The 21,318-nt window shown below is 37.7% G+C and overlaps 1 protein-coding gene across 3 annotated transcripts in view; it reads left to right on the plus strand.

Moving 5' to 3' along the window:
- Positions 1-21,318, plus strand: part of MEMO1 (mediator of cell motility 1) — a 119,490-nt gene that overhangs the window by 38,104 nt on the left and 60,068 nt on the right. For all 3 annotated transcript variants that reach the window (XM_045447237.1, XM_045447238.1, XM_045447240.1), the window contains one exon: positions 17,165-17,246. In XM_045447237.1, the coding sequence (XP_045303193.1) occupies positions 17,165-17,246 (82 nt within the window). Of the gene's footprint in view, positions 1-17,164; positions 17,247-21,318 lie in introns of those variants that run through there.

Raw genomic sequence — 21,318 nt, forward strand, 5'->3', positions numbered from 1 at the left:
TTTTTTTCTTTCTTTCTCTCTCTCTCTCTCTCTCTTTTTTTTTTTTTTTTTTTTTTTTTGTGAGCTATACACCCAATGTAGGGCTTAAACTCATGACCCCGAGATCAAGAGTTGCATTCTCTGCTGACTGAGCCAGACAGGTACCCCCTATGTTGATCTTTTTTAAGTTTCTGATAGAACACTCAAGAAAAGCATAGAATGAAAGCCGATAGCCTAGAGCTATAGCTAGTAAAATGTATACAAGTGATTGGTAAGTATCTTTAAGCATGAATCTAAATAATTCTACCTCTTAATATATTATAATAACCTAGAATTATAGACATAATTGAGTTTACCCTCTTCATTTTATAGAAAAGGAAACTGAAACCTAGATCTGTGGAAATGTTAGTACTTTAACCTGGATCACTTGCTTCTTAGAGTAGGTACTGTGCTGAGTAGGACAGCTTCACAGCTCAGAGACAGACCAGCGTGGCCAAGAATCTTGGCATTGCCCTTTACTGGCTATATGAACTTGAGGAAACACTGGTGTTCTTGTTTGTTTGTAAGCTAAAAATAATAGTGACTCTGTCATAGGATTGCTATGACAGTTAACCAAGAATAACATTTTAAGGAACCCAGTACTGTGCCTGTCACATTGTAGGTACACTAAATTCTGGCTGTTCCTCTACTCCCATTTTGTAGTTCTTTCTGCCTTATTACCTCCTTTTTGAATTAAACATCAAGTATATCTAAAGTAGCTGAAAACAGTGTTTTTGTTGTATTTTTTTTACAGTGTTTGTAGTTTGTTTAATAGATTTTTTTCTTTAGTAGAATAAAAAAAGTTTATTCTGGCCTTCTGAATTTTTCTGGATGACAGTTACTGAAGTTCATGTTGAGAAGATTTTACTTTTCATTTTGAAGTACTTATCCAAAACAACTTTTGTTGTTATACCCCCATTTATCATAATTATTGGATATTAAACACAAATGTTTTAAATAATACTTTGTGTCATTCAGGTAGAATGTGATCATGTTCATGCTTGTATTCTGCAGCAAACAGGACAGTTCAGAATGACTATAATTAATAGGTGTTTAAGAGTTGCTTTGATGTCCTTAGATGAAAGCTTTGCTACCATTACCAAATGCTAGTATTTTAAATTATCACTCTCCTTTTTAACATGAACTATTGATGGGGCGCCGGGCTGGCTGGGTCAGTGGAGCATGTGACTCTTGATCTTGGGGTTGTGAGTTCCAGCCCCACGTTGGGTGTAGAGATTACTTACAAATAAAATCTTTAAGGGACGCCTGGGTGGCTCAATTGGTTAAGTATGTGAATCTTGATTTTGAGGTCATGATCTCATGGTTCATGAGTTCAAGCTCTATGTAGGGCTTTGTGCTGGCAGCCTGGCTTGCTTGGGATTCTTTGTCTCCCTCTCTCTCTACCCCTCCCCCGTTTGTTATCTCTTTCTGTCAAAAATAAACATTAAAAAAAATCTTAAAAAACTAGTATGAACTATTGGCTTGAGTTCTATAGAACCATGTACAGGATTGTTAATGTCTAATACATGTTTAATTTGAATGTGTAGAGAAAAATCTTAGAAACTATCTTCCAAAAAATGCCCTCTCATATTCGTGTTGGTTGCCATCTATTCCAAAAGCATGCTTAAAAAATGTTGACTTTCCCATGACAGCAAAGATAACTTACTTTGTTGGGAGGTTTAAACATATGATTGCTAATGCCTAAGGTTCTATTTCATAAAGTGAGTGAATTGATGTATTTGAGGTGTTGGAGATTTCAGATTGGGAGACATAGAGACCCCCCCCCTTTTTTTTTTTAAATCCAAAAAAGGCAATGATAGCTGCTTTCAACTCTTCTTGGAGTGGTTTTCATTTGCCGTCTCCATTTTCTTGTAACTTCTCTGGTCTTTCACTACTTGTAATTTAATGTTTACCCCCAAATACTGAAAACTAATTGCCCTAGGGTTACTGATTTCTCATACTCACCAAATACATTGACTAGCATTTTCTCTGTTCTCATTGTGCTCATTCATTACAGTGCATCAAATTCTGTTTACATCGAAAATTTTAACTCTTTGCTTTCACTGTACTGTATTTTCCCTCTGTGTCTTGAGCTGCACCTCATTTTTCTTTCTCCCTGGCTCAACTTCTTACTTGCATGCTCAAGTGTCTGTATCCAAAGACTTATGTTTTTAGCAGTTGTGCCGTCATCAGTAGTTTGTGCATATTAAGATTGCTCAGCCATTCTCATCTTTCACCACTAATTAAATGGCTCTGAAATATACGTTTCTGTCATTCATGCTTTTTTTTGCACTTAAGGCTCTTACTCTTTTTTTTTTTTTTTTTTTTAGTTTTTTTTTTCAACCTTTATTTATTTTTGGGACAGAGAGAGACAGAGTATGAACGGGGGAGGGGCAGAGAGAGAGGGAGACACAGAATCGGAAACAGGCTCCAGGCTCTGAGCCATCAGCCCAGAGCCTGACGCGGGGCTCGAACTCACGGACCGCGAGATCGTGACCTGGCTGAAGTCGGACACTTAACCGACTGCGCCACCCAGGCGCCCCAAGGCTCTTACTCTTTACCAGCTAGACATCTTACCTAGTTGTCTTTCTGCCTCCTAAAACTTTCAGTGTGTCCAAGTCAAAGTCTTCATCTTAGAAAAGACTTCGTGGTCTTCCTTAATTGTCATTGGTATTGGTACTCTTGTTTTTCCTGTCCCCAACATAGTCATCATTGACTCACTCACCCCCTCCAATTTATTTTGATACAGAGGTCTACCAATTCTGATTTTGGGAAATGCTGGCTTATAGAGCTAAGGTTGGTTGAGTGGTTGTCTGTTTGTCTGTCTGTCTGTCTATCTATCTATCTATCTATCTATCTAATTGGCCTAAGTGCAGAGGGGGTTTGGGAAGGAGTTTTTATTTCTTTAGTTGAATTTTTCTGGTGGCTGTGGTTTAAAAGAAGGTGCCAGTGGTATTGTCTAAGACCTCTTAAAGGTATGAGTTCTTGAGCATGGCTGAGGCTTTCAAAACTTTTATGGTATGATCTTCTGGGAATGGGGAGAGGACGCACCTGCATTTAAACCCAAATATTCTTCAATCTGGGAAGTTTTTACCTTAATACATTTGCTTTAGTGATAGTTCAGTGAAAACAATCCAAAGGGATATGGAAAGGTTTGGTAGAGTGGATGCACACGTACAGCTCACTTTCCATGTTTAACCACAGCCCTTAGTTTTCAAAGTTAGTTTTCCTCCTAAATTACCCATCTGTGAACTCCTTGGAAAGCCTTTTATCTTTGTGGCCATTATGCCTGACTACCTTTCCTTTTCGTGTGTATCTGATACCTGACATGCCCATCTCTTAGTGCACATTAGGTGTGTTTTCTTGGCTAGTTAGCAAGGAAGAACTTGCTGAGATTCTTTTTGTTTACATCTTATGGTTGCAAAATCAGAAACATAATTCTAGACGGATGAGCTGGCACATGCACTACCGATGCTTAGTGAAAAAACAGGCCTCAAACATGCCACAACAAAAGCACAAAAACAAAAATTGCATTAGATTATAGTTAATTACTTCAAAAAGCAACTTGGCTTCTCTACATTGTCTGGTAAATGATGGCTGAAAGAGTTAGAGGGGAGAATAACTCAAATCCCTTGCAGGACAAGTGAGAAAAACAACCAACCAACCTGAAACTATTATGTTTTATATATTACATGAAGGAAGATACTAATAAGGTGTTTAATGTCCTCTTTTCTTGTCTGGAATGTTTTCAAAAAAATTTTTAAAGTTTATTTATTTTGAGAGAGAGTGAGAACACGAGCAGGGGAAGGACAGAGAGAGAGGGAGAGGGAGAGAGAGAGAGAGAGAGAGAGAGAGATAGAGAGAGAGAGAATCCCAAGCAGGCTCTACACTGCCAGCGCAGAACCTGATGCAGGGCGCGAACTCATGAACATGAGATCATGACCTGAGCAGAAACCAAGAGTTGGACTCCTAACCGACTGAGCCACCCAGGGACCTCCTAGAATGTTTTCTTGCTCTCTGTTTATACCTTTCAGAAATAGGGTAGGGAAGTGAAATAAGAAAGGGAAATCCCCTTTTGCTAGTGGGGGAAATCTTGTCAAATTGGTCCATGTGTATGTGTCCTAATACTTTAATGTATCTTTTCTTGGTCAATGGCAATTTTTAGCAGTGGGTTTTATTTAACTTAGATTATTAATATAGGTATTGTCTTAGGTCTAACAATGGTTTGTTAGTTGGGTTTAGCGTTTAGAGGCTTTTTTCCCCATGTCAATAAACAGATGTCTGCAGCATCATTTTTTTTTTTTTTTCTTTTTTAATGCTTGGCTCCAACCTATTATTTTGAGACAAAGAATTGCATGTTCCACTGACTGACCCAGCCAGGCGTCCCATGCAGCATCATTTTACAGAAATTATTTTTAATTGAGGATTTCCTGGGTGGCTCAGTCAGTTAAGCGTCTAACTCTTGATTTCAGCTTAGGTCATGATCTCATGGTTCATGAGTTTGAGCCCCACGTTGGGCTCTGTGCTGACAGGTGGAGCCTGCTTGGGATTCCCTGTCTCCCTATCTCTCTTCCCTTCTTCTGCTCATACTTTCTTTCCCTCTCTTAAAATAAATAAACATTAAAAAAAAAAAGAGGGGCACTGTGTGGCTCAGCCAGTTAAGTGTCTGACTTTGGCTTAGGTCATGATCTCGCAGTTCATGAGTTCAAGCCTGGCGTCGGGCTCTGTACTGACAGCTTGGAGCCTGGAACCTGCTTCGGATTCTCTGTCTCCCTCTGTCTCTGCCCCTCCCCTGCTTGCACTCTGTCTCTCTGTCTCTCTGTCTCAAAAATAAATAAACATTAAAAAAAAAGTATTTAAAAAGTATTATTATTATTTTTTTTTTAAGAGAGAGAGACACACACAGAATTTGAGCGGGAGAGAGGCAGGGAGAGAGGGAGGCACAGACTCCAAAGCAGGTTCCAGGCTCTGAGCTGTCAGCACAGAGCCCGATGTGGAGCTTGAACCCATGAACGGGGTGATCATGATCTGAGTTGAAGTTGGATGCTTAACTGACTGAGCCACACAAGTGCCCCTAAAAAATTATTTTTAATTGACATGTGGTTGACATAAAATATTAGCTTCAGGTATAGAATATACTGATTCAACAATTATATACTTTACAAAACGTTCACCACGATAAGTGTATTATAGTAATGTTGACTATATTCCCTATGCTGCATTTTTCATCCTTGATACTTATTTATTTATAACTGGAAGTTTGTACCTCTAATACCTTTCACCCATTCCACCTATCCCTCCACTCCTCTCCCCTTTGGCAACACCAGTTTGTTCCCAATATTTATGAGTCTATTTCTCTCTTTCTTCTCTTTCTTTTTTATTTTTATTTTTTTAGCGTTTATTCACTTTTTGAGAGACAGAGACAGAGTGTGATCAGGGCAGGAGCAGAGAGAGAGGGAGACAGAGAATCCAAAGCAGGCTCCAGGCTCTGAGCTGTCAGCACAGAGCCCGATACAGGGCTCGAACTCACGAACAGTGAGATCATCACCTGAGCTGAAGTCGGGCGCTTAACTGACTCAGCCACCCAGACGCCCCTTTCTTTCTTTTTTAAAGAAGTTTATTTATTTAAGAGAGAGAGAATGCATGCAAGTGAGTGGAAGAGGGGCAGAGAGAGAAGGAGGGGGAGAGAGAATCTCAAGCACATGGAGCTCATCGCAGGGCTCAGTCTCATGAACCATGAGATCATGACCTGAGCCTAAATCAAAAGTTGGACGCTTAACTGACTGAGCCACCCAGGTGCTCAGTCTGTTTCTCTTGGGTCTGTTTCTAGCCACCCAGTCTGTTTCTCTTCTGTTGTTGCTGCCTGTTCATTCATTTGCTTTGTTTTATAGATTCTGGATATAAGGGAAATGATAAAGGTGTTTGTCTTTCTCTGGAGTATTTCACTTCCCATAATACCCTGTAGGTCTATCATGTTGTCATGAATGGCAAGATTTCATTCTTTTTTTTTTTTTTTTTTTTTAATGGAGCATTATTCCATTGTGTATACATACCACATCTTCTTTATCTATTCAGTAATTCATGGAACTTAGGTTGCTTCCGTATCTTGGTGCAGCATCATTGTTTATAACTTCATGTTATTATGTTATATGAATGCACCATCTTTTTTTGTACTCAGTTTTTGGATAGGTGGTACATGTACATAGTACAAAATGTGAAAGATACAAAAAAAGTACCCAGTGAGAAGTATTATTTCGCTCTACTCTTAGTCAGGATGCAGTTACTTTTATCCATTTATTTCATGTTCGTCCAGAAATATTTTACATAATCACATATGTGCACATACAAAATGACAACATATTATACCTTCTGTACAGTGCTTTTCTTTTTCTTCTGAATTAAGACATCTCCCATAGGGGTTCATAAAAATTTGCATCACTGGTTAACATTTGTTTAGTCTTCTACTTCATGGATTTACTATAATTTATTTAATCAGGCATTTCTTTTGTTTGTTTGGTTGGGTTTTTTTGGTGGACACTTAGATTGTTTCAGATCTATTGTTCTATCAGTTCACAAATAGGCAGTCATATTACACGATTCATTTGATGTAGTCCACTGGGCCTGATCTACTTTTTCTGGTTAAAGTCTGTAAGCGAAAGCTCTTAGAGAAGAAGATCTGTATTACACAGAATAAGGTGAGAATGTGGTAATGTCTGTAAATTGGTTTTGGGGTGGAAATATGTGAAAAGTGAAAATTCTGACTTTTCCTTTTAAACTTTTTCCTTTTTCTTTTTTCTTTCTTTCTTTCTTTTTTTTTTTTTTTTTTTTTTTTTTTTTGGTGAAGGAAGTGTTACCTTGTGTGGGAAGTGTTACCTTAGTCCTGATTCTGTCCAATAAGGCAGACTTGTTTTATTTTTCTACAGATTATGTTTTTGGATTTGCTATCAAAGTATCCAGATTCACTAGTATCAATCAACTGACTGGTTATAACCCAAAGAAACATTAGAAAAAGGAAGAAAAACACACTAGTTGCACTTGGAAGAAAATGATTCTTGGTTAGATACCCATTAGTATTATGGACCCAATTTTAAGCATTTCTGTCATTTTAGGTGGTTGCCTTTTATGATTCACGTTCATATTTCCTCAGTAGAATACCTGACTCTGTGTTAGAGGATAAACATGGTATATCTTCTTGAAGCCTCCATTTAAATTGCAAATAGGAGTATGGGAGTTTTGAGATTACAAATAGTTATTCCTATTACTATAGTAATACAAATATAAATGTCATGAATTTTTGGACTAAAACAGAAGATTTAAGAGGGAATTTGAGTTTGTGTATCACCTAGTTTCTAAGAATCTGAGTTGACTTTGTCATCAAGGTTATTTGAGAGCAAAAGCTGGAGAGGCATTGATCCTAATGGGAGGCTAGAAACACCATTAAAAATAAACTATTGTAAATTTTAAGAAACAATGAAAGTTACGGCTTTAAAGTAGTTTGGAGGTAAAAGTTCATCCATTTATATTTTGCTAATTTAAAGATTATGTGATTTTTTTTTTTTTTTTATGGTAATGAAAAAATCTCAGTTGTAAACCTTCCAAGAGCCTGTTTGGCCACATTCATTCATATAGCATGGGCAAATAAACTCATGTATGGCAGTGGGCCTAACATTTTAATGTGTATAGGAGTCCCCTGGAGAGCTTGTTAAAATCTTGTTTAAAAAAATGTCTTCATCCCCTGAGATTGCAATGATAATGGCTTTGTGATGCTCTGTGGTAAGACCTAGAGATCTCTTTCTTAGGTAAACACATCAGATGATTCTGGTCTGTAGACCACTTTTTGACTATTGAAGGAGAAACCCCATTAGTTAGAAAATTTAATGGTAGGAGCATGTCAAAATCTTCAGGATTGTAATTTAAAACAGCAGCATGATGCAGCATAATACGCTTGATTTTGAATTGAACTTGTCTTCTGTAAAGGCCTATAGATAGTAGTTGTTTGCTGAACATTGGTAATGGGAAACTTGTGACTGGCAAGAATCACGTTGCTGTTCTACCATCCAAGTAGAAATAAGTATCTTAGAAGTCCAAATACATTTTTCTTAGAAGTTAACTAACATTTCTTTGGTTAAAGAAATAGAATATTTAATTTAATTTGAAATGCCAAATATAAGGGCATTAGATTTTAATTTTTATCAAATGGGGGCATGAATTAAATTACTTTATCTTTCAAAATATTACTTTGAAGGGAATGGTGAGGTTTTGGTGAAATAGGCATTGTCATACATAATTATGAACGGATGCAATTTTGGGTCACATTTTGTTTTAAGTTTATTTTGAGAGAGAGAGCAAGAGTGAGAGCGTCTGTGTGAGCGTGGGAGGGGTAGAGAGAGGGAGCGAGAGAATCTCAAGCAGGCTCTGTGCTGTCAGCACTGGTCCCGCTGTGGGTTTTGATACCATGAACTGTGAGATCGTGACTTGAGCTGAAATCAAGAGTTGGATACACAACTGACTGTGCCACCTAAGTGCCCTCATTTGTTAGGGGTAGGGAATTTGTTTATAAACGGAGAATGGGAGTAGGAATAGACAATGCAAATTCATAGACTGTTAAAGAGATTACTGCTAAACCTATTTTCAGATGACAGTTTTCTGTGTGACTTGGAGGGAGAAATACACTGTTATCTTCCAAATTTGCAACCTTTTTAGATATGAAATGCCAATGGAATTGGTATTAACTGTGAAAATTGTGAGAAACTGTATATGAGTGGGTAGAAGAGTGGGACGTAATTTCCAGTTGGCCAAATATAAGAGTTGGTTGGTACACACTAAACATTTATTTCAATGATTAATTGCTCTAATGCAATTGTATTCTGAATTACAGAGTTTTAAAAATTAAGTAAATTCTTTTTTTTTTTTTTAATTTTTTTTTTCAACGTTTATTTATTTTTGGGACAGAGAGAGACAGAGCATGAACAGGGGAGGGGCAGAGAGAGAGGGAGACACAGAATCGGAAACAGGCTCCAGGCTCTGAGCCATCAGCCCAGAGCCTGATGCGGGGCTCGAACTCACGGACCGCGAGATCGTGACCTGGCTGAAGTCGGACGCTTAACCGACTGCGCCACCCAGGCGCCCCTTAAAATGTTTAAATAAATTGGTGGATAATAAGGAATCCAAGATATTTGGATTTGGCCTAAACTTTAAGGTTTTTATTAAAGAGAATAATCATTGTTCTTCACAGCAAAGGTTTCTTTTGGGTTGATATAATAATGCTCTGGATAGTTTTAGGTTAGATTCAGTGTGGCAATGCCTGTGGTCCCAAGAGCATATTATTTTCTATGTGATTAGTCCTATCATAGATACATAAAAACAAATAGTATCTCTTTAGATGTATCTAAAAATAAGATACTAAGTTTTATAAATAGCATAACAATAAATTTTAGGTATGTGGTTACAATACAGCATCAATAATGAGAGGGAGATCATGAGAGGATTTAGGAAGAACTGCTGAAAGTTTACTTAAAATTAAATGAGATTATTATAGTTGATAAGGCTTCTCAAAACACTTTTCATTGTAGTGAGAAGCAGTGGTCCCAAATGTTGGTCTTTGATGAATATAGTTTTTGCTGTTCTGCACTGATATAAAAGGAAACAAATCAGAACATTCTAGTGAGTGTAGTTTTTATAGTGCCTACTGTATTTCATCAATTTTAAGATGTATATATTCCCACATTTTAACATTTCTGAAATTGATATGTTTTATAATCAATGGCACCTTGACATTATTGTTGGTTGTGAAATAGTTGCCACTGTCTACATATATGTGAACTCAAGAATTCATTCTGCTTCTATGACTGGACACCTGTGACCCCTTGATGTTTTAGTTAACATAGCATTTAAGGACCATTTGTGGAAGAGATTACCATTCCTGGGTTGTCTTCTGAAACCTTTCGTTAGTTACATTTTCTGGTGACACTTTTCATAAGATCAAGAAATGTATGGCATGGGAACTTGGACAGTTTGTGTCAGTTTTTTGGACACGAGTCCCAGAGACAATAGAAGAACACTTTTACAAGAAATATTTTAAGGCACCTGGGTGGCTCAGTTGGTTGAGCTTTGGACTCTTGATTTTGGCTCAGGTCATGATTCAAGGGCTGTGGGATCGAGCCCCATGTTGGGCTCAGAGCTGAGCATGGAGCCTTCTTGAGATTCATTCTCTCTCTCCCTCTCTCTTCCCCTCCTTCCTTCCCCCCTCCCTCTCTCTCCCTGCTTCTTTCCCCTGTTCATCCTTGCTCTCTCTTAAAAAAAAAAAAGATAAAAAAATAATATTGCATCACTAATTCCATAAATGGTACAGAGGATGATTTTATGGAAAAACATAGATTACCAGTGACTGAGAGTTAAAAAGCAATTTAGATATCAGATTGTGAATTTGAAGACATTAAGAATATTTTGAGGGGTGCTTGGGTGGCTCAGTGGGTTGAGTGACCAACTCTTGATTTTGGCTCAAGTCATTATCTCATGGGTTTGTGAGATCTAGACCCCCCCCTTCGGGCTCTGTACTGACTGCGTGGAGGCCAAAATCGAGAGTCTGACGTCCAGCTGACTGAGCCACCAGGTGCTCCGATTTTGCTTTTTAAAATATAAATATGAATGTTTCTGATAATTCATATCTCGGTAAGTTTTAAAAAGCTTTCTTAGTAAATAAATTCTAAGTGATAAGACGCCATGTGTCCTAGTCTAATTGGGAGTATTTTTGTCTTTCTTAGTGGTACATAATGGTGCACTTTAACACTGGGTTAAGTTAAAAAGTTAAAAATTTTGACAGTATCATATATTTGTAAGGATGAAGAGAAATGCAAATTGTTGAGCCTTGCTGATGTTGGAGAAATATAATTTAAGCCAAAGTTTCTATTTTAAATGATGCACTTTAACACTGGGATTCTCTTTCTTTAACACATTCAACGAAATGTGGTTAATTTATTCAGTTTAAAGGACTGAGATTATCTTACTTTGTACTCATCTTACTTTTTGGTGTTATTTATTTTATGAAGTCATGGTGATCGTAGATAAATGGCTGATATGTTTTAAGTGTCCTTTCTTGCTAAAATAAAAATTAGTGTGTTGGTTACCCCATTTTTTTTTGAAATTTTATTGGCCTATGAAACTCAGAGATCCAGCAGCCGCTGTTATAAAAAGTCTAGCATAAATTCTTATTATTTGTAGATTTTTGATCACAGATTAGTTTTTTACTTTGAAGAGGTTTCACAGAATGATTGCTAACAAAATCTGACAGCATACTTGTGTTTGGATTTGTATTTTTTGCTTCTGCTTTGTCTCGTGTTACTTTGCCTTAACCAATCCTGTGGAATTAAGTTTACTGTGTCAATGGGCAGGTACCACTTAAAAATTAATGGTAAAAAAATTGTGGCAGTTGGTCATTCTTGATATATATGAGATACTTTGAGCAACTCTAGAAGTCTCTTCTTAGTTATTTGTGGCGTTAGAACATTATTGGTCATAACGAACCCTCTGATGTGTTAATTTATTCAGTAGAAAAAGAGAAGAGCTTACAGAACACATGAGTTTTGTTCAGAGTGAGGAGACCACTGAAAGTTTTTATTTGCAAAGAAAAATATCTTATTCTTCAGCAGGCCAAACAGAAAAGTGTAGAAAACCAATTTGGCTTACTCAATTACATATCTTAGAATTGTGTCAGTTGCATAGGAAGAGCAGGATTGGTTTTGTGTGTGTGTGTGTGTGTGTGTGTGTGTGTGTGTAGTATCTCTTTAGTTTTGTCACCATGAGAATAAACTTGCTTGTGAACTTGTTTAACTCAAGAAGGATAAAAACAGAAGTGTTAATAAGTTACATTGTAGTAAATACAGCCCATTATTTATTGTCTGTTTCCTAAGGAAATACCTGAGCATTGATCCTTTGGGAACCTACTTTTAGTATCTTATCCTAAGAAGTAAATACCCATTTATCCCTTTCAGGGCAAGATCACACAGCCATTAAATAGTTTTACTAGGATTTAATAGTACTTTTGATTTTCGTAGTCATTAGTGTGCCTTCAAATCCAGTGGTATTTGAAAAATAAAGCAATAGTTCATCATCTTCTTGTATTAAGTAAGGATACCTTATGGCCAAGTATCAGTTAGCCTCTCTGGAAGAATTCATTTTTTTACTTGACACTTTGTAGATCAACAATTAATCAACCATATGTAATAAATAGATATGCTCAGTTATCTTATTCAAAGATAGTTAAGAAACTTGGAGTTTAGCTTTTACCTTAGGATCCTTCTGAGGAAATTGGTCTTTTAATAAAAAGACTGCTAAGAGAGCTTGATTTAGAGCTTAAAATCAGTGAAGTTGATGGCAGTAGAGTGCCTAAATTGGGAGATAATATGTTCTTTGTTTTTATCCATTATTCATTTTCTGTTTTATAAACTTTCTATAATGTGGAAATATTTAGAGCAATATTTTTTAAGTTAGTATGAAATTTGTTAGGCAGCTAAAAATTTACTTTGAAAATCTGAACTATTTTTCCTTCAGTTAATGAGATTATGTAATATAATTTTTGGGGGGTAATTGTCCTTAAATTAAAGTTTTTAGGGGTGCCTGGGAGGCTCAGTTGGTTAAGCATGTGTCTTTGGCTCAGGTCATGATCTCATGGTTTGTGAGTTTAAGTCCTGCTTTGGGCTCTGCACTGACAGTGCGGAGCCTGCTTGGGATTCTCTTTCTCTCCCCCTGTGTCTGTCTCTTCCCCACTTGCTCTCACTCTCTCAAAATAAATAAATAAACTTTAAAAAAGTTAAAATTTTAAAACAAACCACAATATTTGCTGAAATCAGAACTTTTTTGTACTTTGGTATTTTACTAATGGGGCTGTTCATTATAAACTTTTTTATGTGTATAGTCCTAAATATATATACAGAGGGATATCCAAATCAGTAGATGTTTAATCTGGGTGGATATCAGGGAAATACAAATAAGATTTAATAAAGGGATACTATTACATACCCATAATTTGCCAAAAAGTTAAAAATTTTGACAGTATCATATATTTGTAAGGATGAAGAGAAATGCAAATTGTTGAGCATTCCTGATGTTGGAGAAATATAATTTAAGCCAAAGCCTCTATTCCAGAAAAACCTCTCTTCAAAGGTAGAAGAGAAAGAAATTTTTTTTTTCTTGAGTAAGCATTGAGCCAGAATGTGAAGCACATTACAGGCAATCTGCTAAAAGATTGCAAAGATATAAGGAGAGCTCACGCTTTTCTATAGCCAAGCAGATACAACTCATTACATACATGTTGTCAAGATAAATTGTAAGTAGTGCTCAAGTAAGAGAACTTGATAGCAGCATTTCTCACATGTGGCTTATCCTAAATCTCTTGGTAATTGGGGTGACCATATGTATTTGTTAATTGGCTAAAAATAAACTTGAATCTTTTGCAACTTGGAGGTAGGTGGCTGGCTACTTAGTGCTCATGTCTTCCCACAGAAACTGGCAGAAAGAGGGTGCTCTCTCCTTTGGTGCAAATAACATTTCAAAGAAGTGGTTATTAGGTCCTTAAGATAGTCCTGGGGTGCTGGTTAGAATCTTGCTTATTTATTTATTTGTTTGTTTTTTCATTTACATAGTTATTTACTTATTTAATTTTTTAAAAAGTAAGTCCTACATCCAACATGGGGCTTGAACTCATGATCCTGAGATCAAAAGTCTCATGATCTACTGACTGAGCCCCAGCTGGGGTGGGTGGAGGGGATAGAAGCTTATTTAGCTTTTAAAATGATTTACATATACATATATTTCAAAGGGATAAAGAAAGAATTTACAATTACAAGCTTTCTTTTTTTTTTTTTTTTTTCAACGTTTATTTTTGGGACAGAGAGAGACAGAGCATGAACGGGGGAGGGGCAGAGAGAGAGGGAGACACAGAATCGGAAACAGGCTCCAGACTCTGAGCCATCAGCCCAGAGCCTGATGCGGGGCTCGAACTCACGGACCGTGAGATCGTGACCTGGCTGAAGTCGGACACTTAACCGACTGCGCCACCCAGGCGCCCCTACAATTACAAGCTTTCTAGAGAAAGTGCTCTAAGAAAAATGTGTGGGGTATCTCTTCCCTGTTTGATTTTATGTAGTTAATTTATTTTTAAAGCTTATTTATTTGTTTTGAGAGAGAGCATGCAAATGTGGGGAAGGGGCTCTGCCAAATCCCTTGGAGAGAATTCCAAGCAGCGTCCACACTAACAGTGTGGAGCCTGATGCGGGGTTCTAACTTATACACTGTGATATCATGACCTGAACAGAAAGCAAGAGTTGGATGCTTAACCAGATGACCCATATTGTATTATATTGTATTATATTATATTGTATTATATTGTATTATATTATATTATATTATATTATATTATATTATATTATATTATATTATATTATATTTATTATAAGCAGGCTCCACACCTAATGTGGGACTCCAACTCACGACCCCGAGATCAAAAGTCACATGTTCCACTGACTGAGCCAGCCAGGTGTCCCTCTCTTCCCTTAGTTTTAACAGGGAGAGTTAAGGCTCTCATTTTTTATGCCCTTACACTGATGGGTAAATTGATCTGGCCACTTTAGTGGGCAATTTAGTTTGCAGTGTTCTGGTAGAGTTGAAGATGTGCCTACTCTATGATCCAGTACTTTTGTTTCTAGTTAAATCCCAGAGAAACTCTTAATACATGTTTATAAGAGACTTGTAACATTGAGTATTAACAGTGAAGCTGTGGAAACAACCAAATGTCTGTGAAGAGAATGAATAGGTAAATTTTGGTATGTTCACACAACACTAACAGTATTGAGAGTGAGTGAATTAGAGCTACAAACTCAACATGAATAACTTACAATGTTGAGTGACTAATTCAAATTATAAAAGAATATGCACAATATATTTATTTAATATTTTAAAACATGTAGAACAATACCTGTGCAGAGAAATGCATAGTTTTATAGGTATATATATTAGTAAAACTGTAGTGCAATGAAAAACACCAAAATCAGGAAGTGGTTACCTCTAAGGAGGGAAATATATAATGGGCTCAGCAATTTTTTCTACTGTGTCTGTAATATTTTATTTTTTAATAAAGGAAGATCTTAAGCAAATAAGAATGTTATATTTGGACAGTGGTTACATGGGTGTTTGTTTTATTATTATCTAGGTTCTCTTGTAATGTTTAAATATATTATGATCAAAAGCTTAAAAAAAAGAGAAAAAGGGGGCCAGAGAAATGAGTGGTAGTTGGGGGGAAATCAGTCCGCTTATTTTATATATTTGCATGTTAATGGTAATGATCTAGTAAAAAGGGACCAAGTTAGTGTAGGAAGGCTGGGATAGTTACAAAAGAGCAGCATCCTTGAGAAGAAAAACAATGGTACCCAGTGCAGAAGTAATTTGTTGGCTTTTGATAGGAGTAAGGACCATTTGTTGACACAGGAGAGAAAGCAGAATAAGTGGTCGAAAGGGGAAGGAGTTCTTTTCTGAATTTAGGGTGACTAATGTCCAAGTTTGCCTGAGACTAAGAGGTTTCCCAAGATGCAGAACTTGCATTGCTAAAACTGGGAAAGTCCTGGGTAAACCAGGATGGTTGGCCATCTTCTGATTTTCTTTGACAAATTGAAAAGCATGATCATCTGGGAGTGAGAGGGGGATGAGAGTTCAAGATAAAATGGAAAGCTCTATGAAGTGATTGTCTTAAGGCTGAGAGAGCAAATTCTCTAAGTTAATGTAATATGTTTTCTGAGCTTTCCTAAGGGTCTGCTGAAGTTTATGGGCATAATTTCAAAGTTCATTTGGTTGTATGTGTTTGTTATCTCATTCAGCTATATAGGTGAAGGTACTGTGTCAAGTGGAAAGATGGTTTTAACTATGACTTTACTGTGATGGAGGAAGACTGAGGGCAAAGGCAAGGAAATGATTGTAGTGATGGATCATCAAGTCTCAGGCTGGGTTAAGAGGTGAAGAAGAAAGGAGAGGAAGGATAGTGGGAAAAGTAACTCCGTATCTGTTGGGAACGAACAGATTTCTAGAAGTGAACTGGAAAGATAGGATGTGAGGAGAGTGGGATGTTTGAAATTGAGATTTTTTAATAAAAACATTTTTTTTTTAAATTTTTGAGAGAGAGACATACACAGAGTATGAGCGGGGGAGGGGCAGAGAGAGAGAGAGAGAGAGAGAGAGGAGAGAGAGAGGGAGGAAGGGAGACACAGAAGCTGAAGCAGGCTCCAGGCTCTGAGTTGTCAGCACAGAGCTCCATGCGGGGCTCGAACTCATGAACCACGAGATCATGACCTGAGCCAAAGTTGGATGCTTAACCAACTGAACCACCCAGTCACCCTGAAATTGAGATTTTTAAAAAATTTATTTTATTTTGCTTTTTACGTAAAATATTTTTTAAATGCTTATTTTTGAGAGAGAGAGAGAGAGAGCACGCCTGAGTACAGATGGGGGAGGGGCAGAGAGACAGGGAGAGAGAGAGAGTCCCATGCAGGCTTCTCACTGACAGTGCAGAGCCTGCCATGGGGCTTGAACTTACAAACCATGAGATCATGACCTGAGCTGAAATCAAAAGTTGGATGCTCAATCAACTGAGTCACCCAGGCAACTGAAATTGAGATTTTTGACATGGCATAGTCATTGGTTATTAATGTGGTCAGCGGAGTAGGGGCTGGAATGGATAGGAGGGAAAGGTATTAGGTGTGGGAGTGATCACTCCATGGATGTGATTTTAGTGACTAAAGCAAGTTTTGGCACTCTGAAAACAATCACTTGGGTATTTTCTTTTCATTTGCCAACAGTCTTTTGTTTCTTGTTTTATTTTGTTTAAACAGTGCCTCAAATTGTAGATCGAATAGTTCTGGAATGAAGACGGATATAAATAAGTAAATGGATAAAAGCAAATATTGTTTAATCAGTACATGATCTTATCTATGGCTTGCTTAGTAGTTGGTTAACTTTCAAACATTATCATCCAAGCTAATGATCCCACTGCCCATTAAGCTATTTTAGTCCTAAATAGGTTCAGTGAGGGCTTTGTGTCACATATAGTTATATATAGTACATTTCTCTGCTGACTCCAGTTTCCCACTTTCTCTTTTTATAGGACCGCAGCTGAACGCACAGCTAGAAGGTTGGCTCTCACAAGTACAGTCTACAAAAAGACCTGCTAGAGCCATTATTGCACCGTAAGTTTTAAGGTTCTTTACCTTAAAGACATCTTTACATGTTTCATATGTTAATTATTAATATAGAATGAGTAACTACAAATTGAACTAAGTTTTTAAAAAATTAAAAAATAAATGCTATGTTGAGCTGAAGAAATTATATTTAGTCATTTTCATGATTCCTTTGGCTTCCACTTTAACTCAAGGATAAAGGAATTAGCTATTTTCTCAGGTGCAGTAATTTTAAAGTTTATTTTTGGTAATAAAACTGACTTAAAGCTGAGGGTTATTTGCAGTACATAAACTTGGTGATTTCAGATTGATGTAAATGAGTAATCTCGGTTTTAAATATTAAAAAGATCTACTTTAATTCAGCCAACTTTTTCCTTATATTAAAAAAGGTGCGTTAAACAGAATATCATGCAGTATGGAGTAGCAAACAAACCTGCGGGAGGGTTTTTTTTTTTTTTTTTTATTGAAGAAAATCTGTGACTATTTTGTCTTTGAATCTCAGAAGGCTTTTTATAACTACAAGCTAACAAATAAACAGTTAACAGAGTGTCTGTATGTGATAGGAATTCAGTTCATTTTGATTTGGTTTCCAGTATAACTTTCAAAACACATTTTTTTAAGCACATGTTAACTGTTTCCTGAGAAGAGTAAAGGTTAGTGTTTGTCCTATTTCTTTCACAGCAGTGTCTTTTCTATAACTTCTGTTGCATTAGGTTTGGTGCCCCGATAAATAAAAAATAGTGAAAATAATAATATAGCATCTACTTATTAAACAATATGAGAAATCAGTAAATACACATAAAGAGTCTACATTAATGTCTGGCACATGTAATAAGTATTCCATAAATACTAGGTATTTAATGTGCCAAACATTTCGTTAAATGCTCCATTTGTGTGATCTAACTTGATCTCATTTAATAGATATAGGAGGCTGACTGTACCACTTACAAGGAATGTGACATACAAGTTACTAAATCTCTTGTGCCTTTGTATCATTGGTAACATTGAAATATTAATAGTACCTCCATAGGGTTTTTGATGATTAAATCAGTTAATCTTTATAAACTTTTAGCATAACTTAAACTAATAACTTAAACAAATATGTACCTGGCTAAATGCCAGGTGTTCTTAGTGCTGCTTTTTGTTTCGTTAAGATTTTTGGAGGGGTTTTATCTTAATCTTTTGTTTGGGGCATATTCCTCTGTTTCCTTAGTTTGCTTGACTCTCTGTGTTTGTTTCTATGTATGAGGTGTAGTACCCCTCTCTCCCAGTCTTGAAAGAGTGGCCTTGTGTAAGAGATGAACCTTATCTTTCAACCTTACCCTAGCTCTTGGCTGTCTCTGAAACTTTTGTGAATGTCTAAGCAGCCTGATTTATTCTTGATAAGTCCCAGTTGTTGAGAGTGTGCCACGACTTGTCAGTGTTCTGAAAGATCTCACTCAGCCCTTAGTTTCAGTCTGATTAGAAGCCAGACCCTCAGGCAGCAGCTTTTAAAGTATGCATACATAGTCCTGGAGACTGTAAACCCTGTTGGCCTCCAGACCAGGCGACCTAAAGGTGTTCCCTGGGTGACAGTGGCAAAAATCAGGGCTTCAGATGAGTGTACATGCTCCTTTCTGGGAGGTACTGGGGAACTGTAGTGAGGCTTAAGGAGAGTGTGAAGATGGTGTCCGCTGGCCTACTTTCCTTGAAAGCACCTCCGTAGCCTCTGGTTGTGTGGCCAACGTGAATGCTGCCCCTCAGGCTGAACCTCTGGGACAAGTAAATAGGCTTGTTTCACAGAAAGACTAGGATATGTTTCAGACTGTTGTCTGCGTGGTGCCCTGGAGGTAGCCTGTCCAGAACTGTCTTTCCAATTGTTATAGCCCAACGGACCCAGAAACGCAGGCCGCCTTGGCCACAAGAAACAGGTGATCGATCAAGGAGTGTCCCCCTGTGTAGACTGCGTGTGCCTGCCGGCTTTAGCAAGGCCACGGGAGAGTGCATGGCTGATGTGTACACATCAGCTTTTTACAGGGCCATAGGAAAGCACGATGCTGGGTCACCCTGCTGGTGCTATCAAGGCAGAGAGAGAGCACAAAAATGGCCTTGTGCCTCTGTTCTTGGAGAGAGTTCCAATAGACTCCTGCCCCTCTGGTAGACGCTTTAAGATTAGCCAGTGAATCTTCTTCACTACAGTCTAGGCACTTTGCAAACTGCTGTTTCTGTGCCAATTTCCAGAGCTACTGAGTCTGCATGTGAGCCCATAAGAGAAGTATCTCAGTTTCTACAGCCCTTCAGGGTCTCCTGGATATGAGCCCTGTTGTTTTTCAAAGCCCGATGTTTTTGGGATTCGTCTCACTGTTACACTTCCCAAGGATTGGGGTACCTAATGTGGGGCACAAACCCTTCAGTTCTCAGGGAGAAACTCTGGATTTGTGAGAGTCCTCCTGATTGTGGGTCCCCATGCTAGGGGTCGGGTTTTGATGAGACTGTCCTATCTCTCCTCCCCATCTTAATGTGGCCCTTTTACCATTTGTTGTGAAGGAACGATTCAGTTAGTTTTCAGATCTTCTTCAGAGGGAATTGTTCCATATGTAGCTGTAGATTTGGTGTGTCCGTGGGAAGTGAGTTCAGGATCTTCCTGTGCTGCCGTTTTCGACTACCCCCCTAGAGTTGCATTATGAATAAACTCACATTACTACTTTCATGGTGCTTACCTTTGAGTACTTGGGAAAAGCAGACAATAAATAATTACATGCATACATCAGAGATATTGTGGGTTTGGTTCCAGACCACTGCAATTAAATGAATATCGCAATAAAATGAGACCAATGAATTTATTTGTTTCCCGGTGCATATAAAAGTTATGTTTACACTGTATTCTTTTGAGTGTACAATAGCATTATGTCTAAGAAAACAGTGTACATACCTTAATTAGAAAACATTCTAGGGGCGCCTGGGTGGCTCAGTCAGTTAAGCATCCGACTCTTGATTTTGGCTCGGGTCATGATCTCATGGTTTGTGAGTTTGAGCCCCACATTGGGCTCTATCCTCGCAGTGCGGAGCCTGCTTGGGATTCTGCCTTTCTCTCTCTCTGCCCTCTCTCCCTGCCCCCCCTCCCCCCACCTCTCTCTCAAAATAAATAAATAAACTTTAAAAAAAAAAAAGAAAAAAATACTACTAAAAAATGTTTACCATTCAGTGAGTTATAATCACTGATCACAGATAACCATGTAATAATAAAAAAGCTTGGATTGCAAGAATTACCAAAATGTGACACAGAGTCATGAAGTGAGCAAATGTTGCAAAAATGGTGCCGATCAACTTGCTTGATGCAGGGTTGCCACAGACTTTATAGTTTGCCTTAAAAAAAAAGCAGTATCTGTGAAGCTCAATACAGCAAAGCACAATAAAATGCCTGTATATTCTGTATCAGATGCTAATGGGTGCTAAGAATAATAAAGCTGATCAGAGGATCAAGAGTGTGACAATATGAGTATGGAGGTGCTAGTTTATATAGAATAGTAAGAAAAGGTCTCCCCAATAAGGTAACTAACACTTGAGCCTAAATAATGCGAGAGAGAAGTTATGCAGATATCCAGGGAAAGGGTTTTCCGGTTGAGGAACAGTGAGTACAAAGGCTCTGGAGCAGGATATGCTTAGTATATTTTGAGGAAAAGCATGGAGGAAGGTGTAGTTGGAGTGGCATGTACAAGGGGAACAGTAGTGGATGAGACAGGCACCAGGGGCTACATTGTAAGGAGGCTTTGTAGGCTGTTATGAAAACTTTATGTTTTATTCTAAGTGATATGGCAAGTCGTGAAAAATTTTGAGAAATGACATGACTTGACTTAGATTTGAAAAGGATTACTCTTGCTATTGTATGGATGTTTAGTTTTGTGGAAATAGGGAGTCCAGTTTCGGAGGCTTATTATAATAGCACAAGAAAGAGATGACATAGTGGCTTTGACAGGGGGCTAGTGGTGGATGTGGCGAGAAGCAGTGTCTTCCAGATATATTTCGAAGGTAGGACCAGCAGAGTAGAAGAAGAGTCAAGGATGACTCTTAAGTTTTGGCCTGTGAAACTGCAAACATGGAA

This window comes from Leopardus geoffroyi, chromosome A3, assembly GCF_018350155.1.
Source record: "Leopardus geoffroyi isolate Oge1 chromosome A3, O.geoffroyi_Oge1_pat1.0, whole genome shotgun sequence".
NCBI lineage: Eukaryota > Metazoa > Chordata > Mammalia > Carnivora > Felidae > Leopardus > Leopardus geoffroyi.